At 43.4% G+C, this 19674-nt stretch overlaps 1 protein-coding gene across 1 annotated transcript in view; it reads right to left on the bottom strand.

Moving 5' to 3' along the window:
* PKHD1L1 (PKHD1 like 1) overlaps positions 1-16424 on the bottom strand; it is a 120010-nt gene extending 103586 nt beyond the window's left edge. Inside the window, 4 exon segments of the mRNA XM_075214430.1 lie at positions 10403-10547; positions 13823-13903; positions 15595-15657; positions 16412-16424. Of these exon segments, the coding sequence (XP_075070531.1) occupies positions 10403-10547; positions 13823-13903; positions 15595-15657; positions 16412-16424 (302 nt within the window).
* Positions 16425-19674: the final 3250 nt, after the last annotated feature.

Genomic DNA, 19674 nt, shown 5'->3' with positions numbered 1-19674 from the left:
CTTTCATTACCATCTGCTACACTTCGTGATCAACAGCTCCTGCCCTGCGCTGCACTCCTGTTTCCCATCGCTGTTGGTTCCTGTGGTTGCTACTGGTTACCTCCGTGTGCCGCTGAGTCCTGCTGCTGTGGTCAGCGCTATCCTCCATCTCCTGCTGATCCACTCTCCACGCCTTCACGTGTTCCACTGGTCTCCACCCTCCTGTCAGCATTTGATTTGTATCTCATCTACTACCCTCTGCTGGATCATCTCCATTCTCCTGGGTCTCCTATGAGTCCAGTTCCACGTGTTGCTGACTCCTGTGAATTCGTGTCCCTGTTGGTCTACTCACCTGTGCGCTGCACCTGCTAGACCGCTGCCTCATCTATCCAGGGACTTCCTATCCAGGCGGCCTCCCGCCGCTCAGGTACCGCTGCTATCCCATCTGACTGCTACTGCTGAACCACGGTATGCATACTTCTCATTGACTGTGCTGTGTATTGCATATCTTGCTGGACTGTGTTTGGTTCTCTCTGGAGTCTGCTATCCGCTGAGTCTATTGCCATCATTGACTGTGTTATAATTGTGCTGGACTACTTCAAGAGACTTTCTAGATTGCAGACCTGCTCAGTCATTTATATCTATATGTATATCTATATTGTGCATATTACTGTGGATCGTGTATAAGGTGCCTGTGTATATCCTGTGTTGCAGTCTTCCCCTGTGCACCTCCTCACATATATATTCAGTGGTACAACTTGCTGATGTCAGACCACTGATCCCTGTTTCCGGTATCACCTGTTCCATCATCCTCTCACATAGCAGTGGTACAACTTGCTGCCGCAGACCACTGACTACCCGGATACCTCCACTTGGATTCCATTCCTTCACTCAGACAGCGGTACAACTTGCTACCCGCAGACCGCTGACTCTCATCACCTCCTTGTTTCTGTTGGACATTCCTCCTCTCTATAGCAGTGGTACAACTTGCTATCGCAGACCACTGACTATCTTCACGTGTCCTTGTCCATACAGTTCCTTGTGTATTATTACCTCATTATTACCAGTGTTGCTAGTCATAGACTTTCCTGAGCATCTCATCGGCCATCATTTCATGTTCCGTGATCACCTAGCTACCAGAGTACTCGATTACCATCTACATTGCTCTGGTAAGCCTACCATCTGGTGATCCCTGGGTAAAGACTCCTAGTGCCCGTGACAGTAAGATCAGGCCATGACAGACCCAGATGTGGAACCTACCGCCAAAGAGATGCTGCAACATCTGGTTAGCCGTGTGGAGCAACAGGATGCCCGCCAACAGCTGTTACTTCAGTGTTATCAGTCATTAACCTCCCAAGGAACATCTGGACAGACTGTGACAGCTACTACTGAAGCTCCTGTGCTTTCCTCCGTTTCCCCATTGCCATCCCAGGTGTCTACAGCTTCCACGCTTCACCTGCCTACTCCGTCAAAGTACGATGGAGACCCCAAAACTTGTAGGGGTTTCCTTAACCAATGTTCAGTCCATTTTGAGCTCCAACCTCAAAATTTTTCTACCCATCGTTCCAGAGTGGCCTATCTTATCTCTTTGTTTTCAGGACAAGCCCTGGCTTGGGCCTCCCCTCTGTGGGAGAGGAACGATCCAATATTACAAGATAGTGCCAAATTCATTTCTACATTCCGAAGTGTGTTCGATGAACCAGGTCGTGTGACCTCCGCTGCTTCCAGCATCCTCCGTCTGCGACAAGGATCTCATACTGTAGGCCAGTACGTCATTCAATTTAGGATCTTAGCCTCTGAACTTCAGTGGAACACTGAAGCCCTAGTTGCCGCCTTCTGGCAGGGGCTTTCCGATAAAATTAAAGATGCACTGACTACCCAAGAGCTTCCTTCGTCACTTGAAGATTTGATCTCTCTATGCCATCGTGTTGATATGAGATTTCGTGAAAGAGAGGCTGAGAAAACGACTTCTGCTAAAGCACCTCTTCGCTCTAACCCTCAATTTCGTCCAGTGTCACCCGCTGTGATTCCCATGGAGATAGGACGTTCCAAGTTATCTTCTGAGGAGAGGAAACGAAGAGTCAAGAATAGACTCTGTATCTATTGTGCTGATTCCACTCATGTCCTCAGCTCCTGCCCTAAGAGATCGGGAAATGCCAGGCCCTAACTAGTTCTGGAGAGGTGAAGTTAGGGTCCCTGGAGTCCTCTCCATCGTCTATGAAATCTAAAGTCTGCGCTTTTGATGTGACTATTTCCTTTGCTACCAAAACCTTTGAGTCACAGGCATTGATTGATTCCGGAGCAGCAGGAAATTTTATTTCCAAATCGTTAGTAAATCAATGGTCTCTACCAGTGATTACCTTAAAAACTCCCATTACTGTGACGGCTATCGATGGATCACGTCTCATCAACGGTCTCATCACCCAGAGTACGTCTCCAGTAACACTTCAGATTGGTGCTCTGCATCATGAAGAGATATCGTTTTTAATTCTTCCTGTTACGACAAGTCCGATTGTCCTAGGCCTTCCATGGCTTCAGTGTCACTCTCCCCAGATTGACTGGCGCACCCCTCAAGTCACGTCTTGGGGGTCTGAATGTCACCATCATTGCCTTTCCCAAGTCATTCCTCTCAAGGTACAGCAAGCTTCCATCTCAGCTATTTCACCAGGACTCCCTCCTCAATATGCTTCATTTACCGATGTTTTTGATAAAGCTCAGTCTGAACGTCTTCCTCCTCATCGTTCTTGGGATTGTCCGATTGACCTTCTTCCTGGCAAGACTCCTCCCAGGGGCCGGGTCTATCCACTCTCGTTACCTGAAACTCAAGCTACATCTGAATATATACGGGAGAACCTCCAGCGTGGGTTCATTCGACCTTCCACCTCGCCCGCTGGAGCTGGGTTCTTCTTTGTCAAAAAGAAGGATGGATCATTACGCCCTTGTATAGATTTTCGTGGACTCAATGCCATTACTATCAAGAATCGGTATCCCATTCCGTTGATCACTGAGCTATTTGACCGCATCAAGGGAGCCCGTATTTTTACTAAGTTGGATCTTCGTGGTGCCTACAATTTAATCAGAATTCGTTCCGGTGACGAATGGAAGACAGCGTTTAACTCCAGAGACGGGCATTACGAATATCTGGTAATGCCTTTCGGGCTATGTAATGCCCCCGCTGTTTTTCAGGGCTTCATCAATAAGATTTTTCGGGACTTATTATATGTATGTGTCGTCGTCTACCTGGACGACATATTGATTTTTTCACAGGACCTGCCCTCTCACCACCAACATGTGGCAGAAGTCCTCTCCAGGCTACGGAAAAATTCATTGTTCTGTAAATTAGAAAAATGTTCATTCGAATTACCCCAGATTCCATTCTTGGGGTATATAGTTTCCGGAGTTGGCCTGAAGATGGATCCTGACAAAGTAAATGCTGTACTACATTGGCCCCAGCCAACTACTCTTCGTGCGATCCAGCGTTTTTTAGGTTTTGCCAATTACTATAGACGCTTCATTCAAGACTTTTCTTCCATTGCATCTCCTATTGTGGCCCTGACTCGAAAAGGGGCTAATCCTAAGCAATGGTCAACTGAGGCTATTCAAGCCTTTCAAACATTAAAAGAGTCCTTCTCTTCGGCTCCAATCCTTCGACAGCCTGATGTGACACTCCCCTTCTTCCTAGAAGTAGATGCCTCTAATGTGGGCTTAGGAGCTATTCTCTCCCAACGCTCGGAACAGCAAAAATTCCACCCTTGTGCCTTCTATTCTCGGGGTCTCCTACCCGCAGAGAAAAATTATACCATCGGGGACAAGGAATTACTGGCTATCAAAGTCGCACTAGAGGAATGGAGATACTTGTTGGAGGGAGCTCGCCATCCGGTGACGATCTTCACGGATCATAAGAACTTGTCATATCTCCAGTCTGCCCAATGCTTGAACCCTCGTCAAGCAAGATGGTCTCTTTTCTTTTCCCGTTTTGAATTAATAATTACCTTCAAACCAGCTGCCAAGAACAAAAAAGCTGATGCCTTATCTAGAGCCTTTGTTACGTCCTCTGATATAGAAGAGGTTTCCAACCATACCATTCTAGACCCCAAATGTATCTCACTGGCTGCTTCATCCACCAAAACGCTACCATTTGGGAAGACCCTCGTGCCTCCTACTCTAAGGAGGAAAATCCTTTCGTGGTTCCATGCCTCTCGTTTTTCTGGACACGCCGGTGAACACAAGACTTTTGAGATCCTCTCTCGAAGTTACTGGTGGCCTTCAATGAGGAGAGACGTCAAAGAGTTCATTGCTTCCTGTGAATTATGTTCGCAATTCAAATCCTCCCGCAGAACCCCAGCAGGGTTGCTGCGACCACTACCCATTCCGTCCAAACCATGGACCCATATTAGTATGGATTTCGTTACTGACTTACCACCTAGTAAGAACCATAACACTATTTGGGTGGTAGTGGACAGATTTTCGAAGATGGCTCATTTCATCCCTCTGTCTGGTTTGCCTTCCTCGTCTATCCTGGCTGAACATTTCATTAAAGAGATCTTCCGTATCCATGGATGTCCATCTGAGATTGTGTCTGATAGAGGAGTACAATTCGTGTCCAGATTCTGGCGAGCCCTTTGTAAAACCTTGGGCATACGATTAGCACTCTCATCTTCTTACCATCCGCAATCCAATGGACAAACCGAACGTGTCAATCAAGATCTTGAGACTTTTATAAGGATATTTTCATCAGCCAATCAAGACAACTGGGTAGAGTTACTCCCTTGGGCTGAGTTCGCCCATAACAACATGTACCATGAGTCATCATCCAAAACTCCATTTTTTGTGGTCTACGGTCACCATCCGTCTTTTCCGGAATTTCCTGCCCTCACGCCCACCCAAGTTCCTGCGGTGGAAACTGTTTGTCAGACCTTTAAAAATATCTGGTCTCAGGTCAGAACCTGTTTAAAGAAGACATCTGTCAAATATAAATCTTTCGCTGATAAGAAGAGGCGGGCTATTCCACCACTAAAAATTGGAGATCGTGTCTGGTTATCCACAAAAAATATTCGTTTGAAGGTTCCATCCATGAAATTCGCCCCTCGTTTTATTGGTCCATATAGGATCATTCAAGTTATCAATCCAGTATGTGTGAAACTCCTTCTTCCTAAGAGTCTTCGGATTTCTAATGCCTTCCATGTATCTTTACTCAAACCTCTTATTATCAACCGTTTTTCAACTCCTCCCTCAGCTCCGCAGCCAGTTCAAGTTCATCAGGAGGAGGATTTTGAGATTACCGAGGTACTAGATGCAAAAATTTCGCGAGGAGTCCTCCACTTCCTCGTTCATTGGAAGGGCTTTGGTCCTGAGGAGCGCTCTTGGATCAAAGCTGAAGATCTTAATGCTCCTGCCCTTTTGAAGAAGTTTTACTCCAAAAATCCGGACAAGCCCGGTTCCAGGCGTTCTGTGCCCACCTTTAAAAGGGGGGGTACTGTCACTCACCGGACCGTGAGTGCCTCTTCCCGGACATTTAGGAACCGTGGTCGTCCACCATCCTGAGGGTCTGCGCATGCGCAGCCCTTTTCTATACTTCAGTGTATACCCTTTAACTCAATTGGCAGATCAGGCAACCTCCCTATATTAAGCACCTGTGGTCAACACCACGTTGCCTGATCTTGGAGTCTCATTCCTCATGAGTCTCTGAAGGTGTTCCTGTATTACTCGTGTATTCAGCACTGCTGATTCCTGTGGTTTCCAAACCACTTCTACTACTGTGGTTTCATACCACTTCTACCATCAACTGTATCATCATGACTGTTTGCTGATTCCTATCCGCTGCCTCCGTGCACTACAGTCTTCTAAACCACTTCTACGTTATTTTACATCTATGTGACTGTTTGCTCATTGCTATCCGCTGCCTCCGTGCACTCCAGCTTTTACTTCACTCACCTGCTTCTCATCAAGTCTGTTTGCTGATTCCTATCCGCTGCCTCCGTGCACTACAGTCTCCTGCTGGCAACTCGCCTGTGTTCAACATCGTGACTGCCAGCTGATTACTATCCGCTGCCTCCGTGCACTACAGTCTCCTGCTTGCAACTCGCCTGTGTTCATCATCGTGACTGCCAGCTGAATACTATCTGCTGCCTCCGTGCACTACAGTCTCCTGCTTTCAACTCGCCTGTGTTCAACATCGTGACTGCCAGCTGATTACTATCCGCTGCCTCCGTGCACTACAGTCTCATCTCATCTTTGCTGTGACTTCCTCGAGCCTGCCGCTTTCATTACCATCTGCTACACTTCGTGATCAACAGCTCCTGCCCTGCGCTGCACTCCTGTTTCCCATCGCTGTTGGTTCCTGTGGTTGCTACTGGTTACCTCCGTGTGCCGCTGAGTCCTGCTGCTGTGGTCAGCGCTATCCTCCATCTCCTGCTGATCCACTCTCCACGCCTTCACGTGTTCCACTGGTCTCTACCCTCCTGTCAGCATTTGATTTGTATCTCATCTACTACCCTCTGCTGGATCATCTCCATTCTCCTGGGTCTCCTATGAGTCCAGTTCCACGTGTTGCTGACTCCTGTGAATTCGTGTCCCTGTTGGTCTACTCACCTGTGCGCTGCACCTGCTAGACCGCTGCCTCATCTATCCAGGGACTTCCTATCCAGGCGGCCTCCCGCCGCTCAGGTACCGCTGCTATCCCATCTGACTGCTACTGCTGAACCACGGTATGCATACTTCTCATTGACTGTGCTGTGTATTGCATATCTTGCTGGACTGTGTTTGGTTCTCTCTGGAGTCTGCTATCCGCTGAGTCTATTGCCATCATTGACTGTGTTATAATTGTGCTGGACTACTTCAAGAGACTTTCTAGATTGCAGACCTGCTCAGTCATTTATATCTATATGTATATCTATATTGTGCATATTACTGTGGATCGTGTATAAGGTGCCTGTGTATATCCTGTGTTGCAGTCTTCCCCTGTGCACCTCCTCACATATATATTCAGTGGTACAACTTGCTGATGTCAGACCACTGATCCCTGTTTCCGGTATCACCTGTTCTATCATCCTCTCACATAGCAGTGGTACAACTTGCTGCCGCAGACCACTGACTACCCGGATACCTCCACTTGGATTCCATTCCTTCACTCAGACAGCGGTACAACTTGCTACCCGCAGACCGCTGACTCTCATCACCTCCTTGTTTCTGTTGGACATTCCTCCTCTCTATAGCAGTGGTACAACTTGCTATCGCAGACCACTGACTATCTTCACGTGTCCTTGTCCATACAGTTCCTTGTGTATTATTACCTCATTATTACCAGTGTTGCTAGTCATAGACTTTCCTGAGCATCTCATCGGCCATCATTTCATGTTCCGTGATCACCTAGCTACCAGAGTACTCGATTACCATCTACATTGCTCTGGTAAGCCTACCATCTGGTGATCCCTGGGTAAAGACTCCTAGTGCCCGTGACAGTAAGGCTTGGTGTTGCACCCGTACACCTAGATGGTCCTTCCACTGCGTTTCAAGGTGCATATCTACTCTCTCCTCTCAGAGGACACAGCCACAATCTATGCGTCCATGCTACGCGCCAATGTGCAACTATATACCTCATGCACAGCATTGAAAATCCCTAAAACTGTGCACTTTCACCTGAATATAGTTGTAATTATTATAATCCCTACCTCCCAACTGTCCCGATCTAGGCGTGACTGTCCCTGCTGTCCCATCCATAGATGTGTCTGTCCCATGCACACTTGCCTACCTTATTGACCAAGGCGCAAGTGTGGTTGGGAGTGCCAATGAGATATCAAGTCATCACGGCCTTGCTCCCACTGCGCAATTATACTATGGCGCCATCAAGCAGCAGGGGGTGGGGCCATGATGACACAAATTGCATCATTAGGACCGCTTGATGAGGCTTGATGATGTAGCTCGTCAAAGCCCACAATCTCCTTCAAATTTTGGGAGTCTCCTGGACATTCCAGGGTATAAGGAAGATATGATCTCACGGACATGTCTGTTCCGTGGTGGGAAGGTTGGGAGGTAAAGGAGTGCGTGGAAATGAATAAATGTTTGGACTGCAGGTGGCTAAGTTTCAGTCTAGTGCTTCACGAGTGATAAGTATGCTTCCATGGGCATAACTGTCCCCCCACATGATGTGGCCACACCCTCATAAAGATGTGACCATACCCCTTGTCCTGATTCATGGATCTGAAATGTTGGGAGGTAAATATAATATCTGAAATCTCATCTTTAGCAATGTTCTACAAAACTAGGAGCACTAATGTTCCTACTATGTGTTTTGCAAGGAACACCCTCACTCTTACATGAGGACTCGTGTCTCTTTTGATTTCTCTGCAACCTGCGCGTTCCGAGAGAGTTCCCCCCTACACTTAATATCGGATGCACTTTGCACCTTTCAGTCTGCATCTGAAGGAGAGCGCATTTCCAGGCTCTTTACAGCCAATGTAATGAAGAGCTTCAAACACACAAAAGGGACACATTTTATGAACACAGTCCTTACGTCCCATTCTCATGTCTCCAGAATACATTTTAACAGACAATTGTAAACTTTTAAATGAATAAAGGGGGGTCCTAAAGTGAGAGTAGGTTGGATATTGATATGACATTTTTACCGTTTCCACTATATGATATTCCAGATCATCCACCACTCCCAGACGCCCGGAAACCTCCCTTCCTCTGGCCGGGACTTATTGATGCGCTGACACCTCCTTCGGGACCAGCCACTTTACTGCCACCTGTGGATCTAGTATCCATTTCATCCCTCCCCACTATGCATCCCTTCCAGCCCCCCTCCCCCCCGCTCTCCTGCGCTGACATCTAACAAGGGGGAAAGCAACACATGACATAGTTATGTCCCATATGTGAATGAAACGAAAGGCAGACATAACAGTCTTCCACTAAAACCTACAGAGCCGGATGGAAAAAGATAAGTGTGTGCGTGCGTGCGTGTGTGTGTGTATAAGCATGTGTATGTGTGCGTGTGTGTATGAGCGTGTGTATGTATGAGCGTGTGTATGTGTGCCTGTGTGTATGAGCGTGTGTATGTGTGTGTGTGCATGTGCATGTGTGTATGAGTGTGTGTATGTGTGCGTGTGCATGTGTGTATGAGCATGTGTGCGTGTGTGTATGTGTGCGTGTGTGTATGAGCGTGTGTGTATGAGCGTGTGTGTGTGGGGGGGGAGGGAGGGTGGCACTTATTGTAATGGGGTATTTGTTTTAATGACGAGAGTGGTGCAAATCATTTAATAGTGAGTGTATTTTTTCATTGATGGAAACAATTTATTTGATGGCGGGGACTATTTAATTTAATAGTGGGGTCATGATAGTGACTACTAATTTAATGTGGGGTGATGGCATTATTTAGTAAATGCTGGGGTGCTTTGGGGACTATTTATTGAATGCTGGGCCGAGTTTTGGTGAGAAGGAGGGCTATTTATTTAATGGGAATACTAATTATTTAATGTTGGGACAGTTTAAGACGAAATAGGTTTAATTATTAAATTTGAGTACTATTAACTTAATGTAAGGATATGTTGGGGGAAATAGGTTTATTTATTTCTTTTGAATGCTATTAATTAAAAGTATGGGCTGCTAGGGGGGAAATATGTCTACTTATTAAATGTGGGTGCTATTAATATTAATTTAATGTCAGGACTTGTTTTAGGTAGGGAGGCCTAATTATTAAATGTTAGTTATATTGATTTAATATTGCCTTGGTTGGGGGGAAGGAGGCCTAGAGCGATCACTCACTGCTAGACTTTCCATATTTCATGTACGTATCCTTTTTTCCAAACAGGGCCCCGACATTCCAGGATCCAATCAAGCACCTGAGCCTAAGACACAAGAAATAGCGGGTAGTGAAAGCCTCAAGGCAGGTAATATAGAGCGACACAGTCTGACAACTGTCCTGATTCTGGTGGGGCAGTTACAATTTTGTGTTCAGTCATGACTCTGTCCCTACTGTACTATTCATTAAGGGCAAGCTGCATGCACTACTGTGAATGCTCGCCCTTAATAAACATTACAGTGTGAAGCAGGACATACATCCCAAGTACCCAAAGTCCTGACTGAGTGGATCAGTCTCACAAAATTGGGACTGTGCCACCAAATTCAGGACAGTTGGCTACTATTTTCCGTGGGAAGGGAGTTGCACTGCCTAGCTCTGTCTCAAATGATAGTCAGCCCCTTACATGCATTCTGGAGGTGTGGCTTAGAAACTCCCTCTAGAAATCTGGCGTTTGCCCCTGAGGCCCCCCAAAAAATAGGTGTTTGGAATACCTTTAAGGTGGCATACTTCTTGAAATGCTCCTAAGTAGATGCACTTGTGCACCTAAGAAAGCATTGCCAGTCTGCAGATTACTGAATCACCCTTACAGCAAGTACAGGCTATGGAAGCTGAGCGATGAAATACCTGGTGTAGCAGGTGATTTGTGTGGCATGGCTGGCATCTTTCTCCACATCACACGGGATTGAAAGGGTAGAGGAAACAAGCTGGACGCTGTTCCCCAGATTGGTGTTGCCATCTCCATAATTAAACTGGTTGGCATCTGCAAAGCCTGAAGAGGGAGAAAAGTATAATAAAATTCAATCAGCTGGAGATATGAAACGCTGCATGTTCAAACATTACCCAACTAATGCCCTTGTCACAAGAGATCTCTAGATATCACTGGTCAGTAATGTAAGTGGAGATTGTTTATAAATGGAAAGCCTTACTCCCATAGGGGTGAATGAACCACTGTTCTTATCGGTCCTATATCTATATTATATTATTATATATGTTTTAGAAATACTAAAAAGTAGAGCATTCCATATATATATATATATATATTGTGTATCCAATGTAAGATAAACACCCACTGCTGGTTTATGTCAAGGCTCAAAACCTTTCATGTATTATAAGATGAGGATAGGAACTTAGGGGGGTGGGGATTCCGTTAATATATCTCTATATTCCTTTGAGGTCATAGTTTGCTATGTAATAGTTACTATCAGTTCTCTGGGAGGGCTTCCTGTGTGAGAGAAAAACCTCTCTGTAGTCTCACTATCTGCCAACTCATGTTTATCTCTGTGTCCACATTGTGCCTGTAAAGAAGAGATCTATCAGTGTATGGAGAAAGAGATGCTTTTATTTTCCCATAGTTGGACTAGCCCTGTCTACACACACACACACACGCGCGTGCACACACACATACACGCACGCATGCACACATACACACATGCACACACGTACACTCACACACACGCGCACACACACAGACACACGCGCGCGCACACACACACACGCAGAGCTAAACTGAGCAGTATTTTGGATAAAACAGGAAATGTTTTAATTAATAAAAGGGTTGGTTCTGAAGCAGTAGCAGGTCTGAATTTGATGGGACGTTTCTACATTTGCACAGTCCACCTACCCAAATTCTACCACCTCTCCACACACCTAGGGGTTAAATGTATCAAGCTGAGAGTTTTCCGTCTGGGGTTGAAAAACCAATCAGATTCTAGCTATCATTTATTTAGTACATGCAACAAAATGACAGCTAGAATCTGATTGGTTGCTATAGGCAACATCTCCACTTTTCAAACCCACCGGAAAACTCACAGCTTGATACATTTACCCCCTGGACATACTTCTAGCTTGCAAAGTGGTGAGAGAAGACGTGAATATTGATGTTACCATTGATATGTGAGCATGACAAACTAAACATCTTGGGCTGCACATAAGATAAGTTCATTAGATACTGATTTATTTATTTTTAATTGTCACTACTTTATTCCCAGGAAAATCCGACAATTATCTCAAGCATTTTTAAAATGTTTTTTTTTTTTTATTTTAGTCATCAACAATTGCGAAACATATTTGCAGGTTTTGTACATTCATTCCTGTGTCACAAAACTTAATGCTTATGAATTATGTCCAACTGTACACGACCCTCATATCTGTGCGGTCTCTCTCAAACCTGTCACCATCACCGTCAATTTCTCTTTTGCCTGTTTATATATTACTATGCTATTTAACTATTTATCTGGTTAATCTTTGTCTTTCTTTCCTTACTTTATTCATTTCCTATCTATTATTATTTTATAAAGTTTTCTCTATCAAGATTCCCTCCATGCTATTGCTCATATTTATTTTGTATTTCCCTCAAACCTCTCTCAATGTTTCTGATTTTTTTTTTCTTAATTTCCTGCCTCTCATTGCTTAGTTCTCAGCCTTCCATTTTGTTTTCAGCTGTTTTCCGAGCCTCTTAGGCAGCGCCGGTGCTAGAGTCCTGTGAAAATCGTCGCCTTCCCCCACAGGCACACTTTAAATATCGGCGCCCCCCTGCCGCAGGTACCCTGTCAATCAAAATCTGCGCTTCCCTCCCCTCGCCACGTCTTCTCCCCTCCACTCACAGACACTGTCGGGCCGTGATGATGATGTCACGCCCGACAGTCAGTGAGCGGAGGGGAGGAGACAGAGCAGAGAGGAGCAGCTTAATGCAGGTAAGATTCATAGCCCCTTCCCCCCTCCCCTCCACGTGGATTTCTCGGAAGCTGTGCGGCGGCCGCCGCACAGTTTTAAATGACAATAGCCAATGTTTTTTCATTTTGAGGCGCCCTGCAGAGCCCGGCGCCCTAGGCAATTGCCTAACCTTGCCTAATGGAGCGCCGGGCCTGCTCTTAGGTACCTGCCGCATTGTGCGGATCTGTTGGTAGCAGGAACCAGACCCTACTCCTCAGAACTCACATAAACGTCAGCTGATAAACAGCTGCGGCCAGGCCTCTGTTATTACTGCCAATACATGCCCAAACTGGATCTGTTCACAGACAGTAACAGTCACACCATATGCTATACTTGCCAACTCTCCCGGAATGTCCGGGAGACTCCCGAAATTCGGGTAGGTCTCCCGCACTCACGGGAGAGCAAGCAAGTATCCCGCATATGGCAACTTGCTCGTCAAAATGACGCGATTCACGGTGAATCACGTCATTTTGGCACCGCCGCCGCAACAAAAATGGCATTTTGTCGTGGGGGGTGGGGCCAAAATGACGCAATTGACCTGCCCGCCCCTCCCGCCATCCAACCACGTCCCCTCCCCGGGATCTCCCGGAATTAACTTTTAAAAGGTTGGCAAGTATGCCATATGCACTGATTATACTCAACCTCACACGAATGCTAAAATAATAAACATTGAATATTTTATTCTATATCCCTATTCTGTCATACTATGGGAGTTGTTCAGATTTTAAAGGGGACATTACTTAATTTGTAAGGCACTACACAATAATATGTAAATGTATATTACACAAATGAATCTATTATGTGATTTTTCATATTATAATTAAGTATCTCATTAGCAGAAAATAAAAGTGGGGCGAATACTTCATCATCATCATCATCATTTATTTATATAGCGCCACTAATTCCGCAGCGCTGTACAGAGAACTCATTCACATCAGTCCCTGCCCCATTGGAGCTTACAGTCTAAATTCCCTAACACAAACACTCACACACAGACAGACAGAGAGGGGGACAGACAGACAGAGAGGGGGACAGACAGACAGAGAGAGAGAGACTAGGGTCAATTTAGATAGCAGCCAATTAACCTACCAGTATGTTTTTGGAGTGTGGGAGGAAACCGGAGAACCCGGAGGAAACCCACGCAAACACAGGGAGAACATACAAACTCCTCACAGATAAGGTCATGGTCGGGAATCGAACTCATGACCCCAGTGCTGTGAGGCAGAAGTGCTAACCACTAGGCCACTTTATTGTAATTTAAGACCAGGTCACCGAAAATACCCATAATTTCTATCTAATATATTTAAATCTTTCCTTTTTTTTAATACCTACCTTGTCCTTTGATTGTAATTCTTGTTGCTCCATTCACACTGCCATATATTGGCATAATTTGAGAGACTATCACTTGTCCATCTGCAAAGTGAGACAAAGAGAACAGATTTTAGTGTGTTGGGAAGAGGGAGAGACAATGGTGGTTGAAAAAACAAACTGGTTTGACTTGTTTTACGTGTTGTCCTAAACTACTGTATTATGGTCTGAAGAAACCAAAATCAAAACTTTGTTTATTGAATAGTGTTAAAGATTATCTAAGGGGGTTGGAGATGTAATGGTAATGTGATATTGAAAGTCACCACGTTTCTTGTAAATCTGTTTAACATACTCTAGCAATGACGTCAGAAACATTTCCCGCATAGGGTTTCAAAAGGTTGAACAAACATCAGATTCCTGTTTTATTACCTATAACAATGTTCCCACAAAGCCAAGGTATTTTGGAAATACAATTATTAAATGGGTTCTCAACACAAAATGTAGTTTTCCATAAGGTAATGTACATAGGACAGGGGTATGAGTACTGTAGGACTTGTCATGGCGGTTACCAGTTTCTATGAGAGAATACAGCAATTAAACAACATTTTTTAGCCACTTCATGACTGGATGTGATTTCTATCCCTCCTTCGGGATCAGGCCACATTTCTTCTATTATTATACATAAGTTAATTACATATTTTTGGTTATTATAAGAGCTTCCTTTTTGTAGAGATGAATAAATAACGTTATAGGCATTATATAATGAAAATAACCATTACATAGGGAAAGCTGGGAAAAGTAAGACAGAAATGCCCATTACCTGGTTCTTTCCCTAGATAATGTTATGCAATTAGCGAGACTGACAATATTGACCCCACAATTTAATCAGGGAGTTCTCTCAATATTGAGATTCCACATAAGTGTTTATTATACAAAGTCCAGGGACAAATTATAGTATTTTAATTTTTGATTTTTAACTTTATGCAATGCTGTCACTGCCCATAGGTATAGTATACCAGCATACAATTTAACCGCATGCACAAATCCTGAAGGTGGAAGTAACTCTCCCGTGCTGCTCCCCTCCACAGGAACCTGGAACTCCCTTCCTCTCCCAGTCAGGCTCTCCACCACCCTCCAAGGCTTCAAACTCGCTCTCAAAACTGGAGATGCTCAGGCTCGGTTCACCGAGAACCAAACACACCCGAACTTAGCAGATCCGAGTACCGAGCCGAGCCGGCTCTGTACTTTCGCGTGTGAATTGAAAACTAGGCAAAACGTCATTGTTACGCCGTCGGATCCTACGAGCTTTGGATTCTATAAGTAAAGCCCTCCACAGCGATCCAGCGCCATTTCACAGTGGGACACAGAAGGGGTAGCACAGTTCTTGGCAGTCTCTAGTGAAGTTGGGCAGCTTCATACTTAGAATAGAAAGAGGAGGGGAGCAGTGTTCTTCAAAGTCTCCAGTGACATTCAGGAGAGCTCCATTGCTCCATTGCTAGTTGTCATTGTTGAAATACAAATACTAGGGCTGGCAGGCTTGGTCTTATAAATCTGCAGTCACATTATACTGTGTTATATAGGTAACATACAAAAAGGAGAGCTCCATTGCTAATTGCACCACTTTCCTTTTCTACCACTGCTGTGTGGCAATGTGTCCTAGATGTGCTAGGAACTGTTGTGTGTTTGAGTCAATGCTCTGTCGCTTAACATCCAGCCAGGTCGCTGCAGTCTTTGTTTAAAAGTGTATGAAAATAATATTGTGACCTGTGAGGTGGACAAAATTTACTGCAAATGACTTGAAATCAGTGTTATTGAGGTTAATAATAAAGTAGGGGGAAAAAGAAGCAAAAATATGTGATCTTAGCAACAAAATCGGCATCCAAAACTAAAACACGCAAGGGTGTTTCTCACACTGTCCTATTCCTACTTCTTCTGTGTCATCCTGTCTGTCTACCTCTCCCCCCTAGATTTTAAGATCTCATGAGCAGGGTTCTCTTCCCTTGTGTCCTCTTGTACTCATTACTTAAGCCACCAGCTCACCTGTGTCTTCCCTTCTATCCTCAACCAGTAGCTCTGATCTGTTTTAATGCGTCCAGACTCCTGTATACAGGCTCAGATTGTGTTCACGTTTCTCCCACCTCAAGACACACTAAGGGACTATTTCCACTGAGCACTTCATTCACTACTAGTTTGGCTATTTGTTTGCTGTATTATACTGTTGGTGCTGCAGACCTCTTGTGGCGCCTAATAAACAAACGATAGTAATAATAATGGGTGATAGGGGAGAATGGAAATTGGGAGGCTGAATATATTTGTGAAATTGTATGGTTGCTTTCCTTCTGTCTGACATTCACACCTTTTTGCATTAATGTGTAACACATAATGATTTAAACTGTTCTACTGAGATGGGGAGATAGTTAGGAAAGAAAATAAATTGCTTTTTATTAACTTTTTTTTCTTTTTTTTTTATTATTTCCAACTTTATTTATTAGTCTCTTTTATAGAGTCCAACTCCAAGGTTCCTTTGATATGTTGCTGTTCAGTGCAACTCTGCTAAATAGATTTGCTTGATTCAAGCTTCTAACTGTATATTTTACCAAATATTTAACTTACTGGTTTCACTCATTTTGCCAGTGGAATTCGGAATTAAATATTTCCAGCCTTACCAAAGTGTGATAATGTTTTTCCTACCCTTTTTCTCAATTTCAATAACAGGGTTCAGCTAGTTAACTTACATTAAAAGGCCTTTAACATCAATAATTCAAGTTAATAGACCGTACAAGGTATGACAGTACAGAACAATAAACGAGTAACACTAAGACTCCAAAAGTCCCAAGCATAGCTAGTACCAGTGAGGCTAGAACAGACGTAATAAGTAGTGAGCAGGGAAGAGGGCCCTGCTTGCAAGAGCTTACAATCTATAGGGAGGGCAAATAGACAGCAGACACAAGGGGGAGTTGGTGGAGAGGATCAGAGGAAGAGGAGCATGGTGAGAGAGGGTGAGGTAATCAAGCATAGGGAGGTGGTTCGACAGATAGCTGATAGCTTAGATGAATAGGGGAGTTTTCAGAGCCCATTTGCAGCTGCACAGATTAGGGGAGATTCTGATAGAACGAGGGAGGTCGTTCCAGTGGAGGGGGGCAGCCTGGGAGAAATCTTAGATTGGGGAGTGGGATGAGGGAATCAGAGTGGAGGTCATTGGCCGATCACAGGGAACAGGTTGGAGTGTGAATGAAGAGGAGGTTGGAGATATATGGGGCAGTGGAGTGGGAGAGGACCTTGTAGGTGAGAGTGAGAAGTTTGAAGAGGATTCTGTAAGGGAAGGGGAGCTGGTGTAGGGCTAGGCAGAGAGTGGAGGCAGAAGAAGAAGTGTGGAAAAGATAAGTCTAGTAGCAGCATTAAGTATAGAGTGAAGCGTAGCAAGATAGGAGCGGGGGCGGCCAGTGAGGAGAAGGTTACAGTACTCAAGATGGGAAATGATTAGTGCATGGATATTAGTTTTGGTGGCATCCTGAGATAGGAAGGGCAGGATGTGAGCAGTGTTATGTAGTTGGAAGCTGCAGGTTTGGGCAATAGTCATATATAGTGTATATTGTTTAAAAAAAAACATGATAATCCCTAAATTTTATGAAGTTTATATTTTTTAAAGGTATTGTATATTTATTTCATTTACACTGAAAAACACAGATTTTTTTTCATGTGATGAGAACAAAAGGGGTATAATAAACATCATCATCATCAACAACATTTATTTATATAGCGCCAGCAAATTCCACAGCACTTTACTATTGGAAACAAACATTAATAAGACAATACTGGGTAATACATACAGACAGAGGTAAGAGAACCCTGCTCGCAAGCTTACAATCTATAGGACAATGGGAGTTTGAAACACAAGGGCATGTGCTACATTATATTGCACAATGGACCAGCTAGAATGCAAAGGTAAAAGTATTGAGTGGGCTGTGTGTGTAGCAGTTTTGGTCAGAGGGTTGTTGTCTTGTGTTAGCTGTGTAGAGGGTGGTAATAGGGTAACCTAGGGAGATTAAGATGCTGGTTAAGGAATATCATAAGCTTGTCTGAAGAGGTGGGTTTTCAGAGAACGCTTGAAGGTAAACTTCCCCCAAAATTAAACAGTGTGAACCAGAAACCCAACTTATAACCACAAGTTTTCCTATTGAACACTGCAGTGATGACATCACAACTTTATACAGTTATTATCATCACCAGTATATTATGAAAACATAACCAATGGATTTTCACGGCATTAAAGTTTTCTAAGGAAATACTAATTGCAATAACTTACATGTGAGGTGTATAGAGGTAATAAGAAAGAGCGGCGCAGCCAGATTCATGGTACTGGCAGTCAGTGCCGGGCACCCGCCGCGGGCTGCAGGGGAAAAACATGATACCGTCAGTTACAATCAACAAGTAAAGAAAGTACAAGTGTCAGGATTAATACACATATAGATTCCATGTACAAAACTGACATTCATAGAGGTACCCAGCGTTCTGCAGAATTGAAAAAATTATACAGAGCCTGTGAATACCTTACAGTGAGTTTATTAATATACCCAACCCTTTCTGTAGTACCTATTCCAGGATATATTCAACGATTATCCCTGTCTAAGTGCAATTTGGATAATAACTGGATTAATTAAGAGTTATCTATTAGATTATATAAAAGGATATTGATGTTCTTGTAAAGTAGGTTAAATGCAAACTAGTAAAAACATTTTATGTCTGTGAAGCTGCTATACAAACACTATTCTACATAGTCACAATTCATTTAGGCTACTCAAAAGACTATGGGGTATAATTACTAAACTGCAGGTTTGAAAAAGTGGAGATGTTGCCTATAGCAACCCATCAGATTCTAGCTGTCATTTTGTTGAATGTGCTAAATAAATGGTAACTAGTATCTGGTTGGTTGCTATAGGCAACAGCTCCACTTTTTCAAACCCACAGTTTAGTAAATATACCCCTATGTCTACCACACTAAAATATTAATTTCACACCAGTTGTAAATGGTGTCCTTTCTACATTATGAGGACACACATATATGGCACTTAATTTGTTGATTTTGTTATTTCACCAAACTCTTTTTTTATTTAGCCATTAATCTAAAGATTTAAAGAGAGACATTTAATAGCCAGATTTTAAACATTTTTATATAGTGCCCCAAATAGATACAGAATAGCAGCAAAACAATGTGTATCCTGGAAACGCAAATTCAAGTTCAATGCTGTCAGTTGACATTGTTTTTAAATGTTTCTTAAAGTGCTTTATTTGTCTAAGTGACCTATGAATATATAGTATCTACCCTAATATATACATATTGTAGCACAAGCATAATTTGCAGCGATTGATAGAACACGAAAAAAAAATAAAAAAAAATTAGTATTTAGTATAGGATATTAATCTACAAGTAAAATCTTATGTAATCACACCAATACTGTAGATTTATGTTCTATTTAAATATACAATTTCTGCATTTCATACTGTTCTCCCCAACAAAAGTATAGCAGTATAGTACAATACGTTAACTCTTCTATTTGTTGTGTTGTGTATTCATCCCTCCTTCCTACTATACCTTTACTGTTGTTTGCTACTTTTTTATGTTGATTGATGTCACAAAATGTAACCTTCAGGTCTCCAGCTTTGTAGATTCTGAATATTGGATACTTTTAAAAGCCATTGCCCAAAAAAGTTTGTTATAGGCAAATAATATTGCACAAACAATATGAATAAAGCTTGTTTATCTGTAAACCAGTGAATATTCCAGTTTTTCTGGTCTCAAATAAATTCAGTGAATTCATTAACAAAATCCACTGTAATCCAGGAATGCTTTTAAAATATGTTCAATCGGTTATTTC

Source organism: Mixophyes fleayi, chromosome 5 (assembly GCF_038048845.1).
Source record: "Mixophyes fleayi isolate aMixFle1 chromosome 5, aMixFle1.hap1, whole genome shotgun sequence".
Classification (NCBI taxonomy): domain Eukaryota; kingdom Metazoa; phylum Chordata; class Amphibia; order Anura; family Limnodynastidae; genus Mixophyes; species Mixophyes fleayi.
The sequence above is the reverse complement of the archived record's forward strand: the minus strand, read 5'-3'. Positions and strand labels throughout refer to the sequence as shown.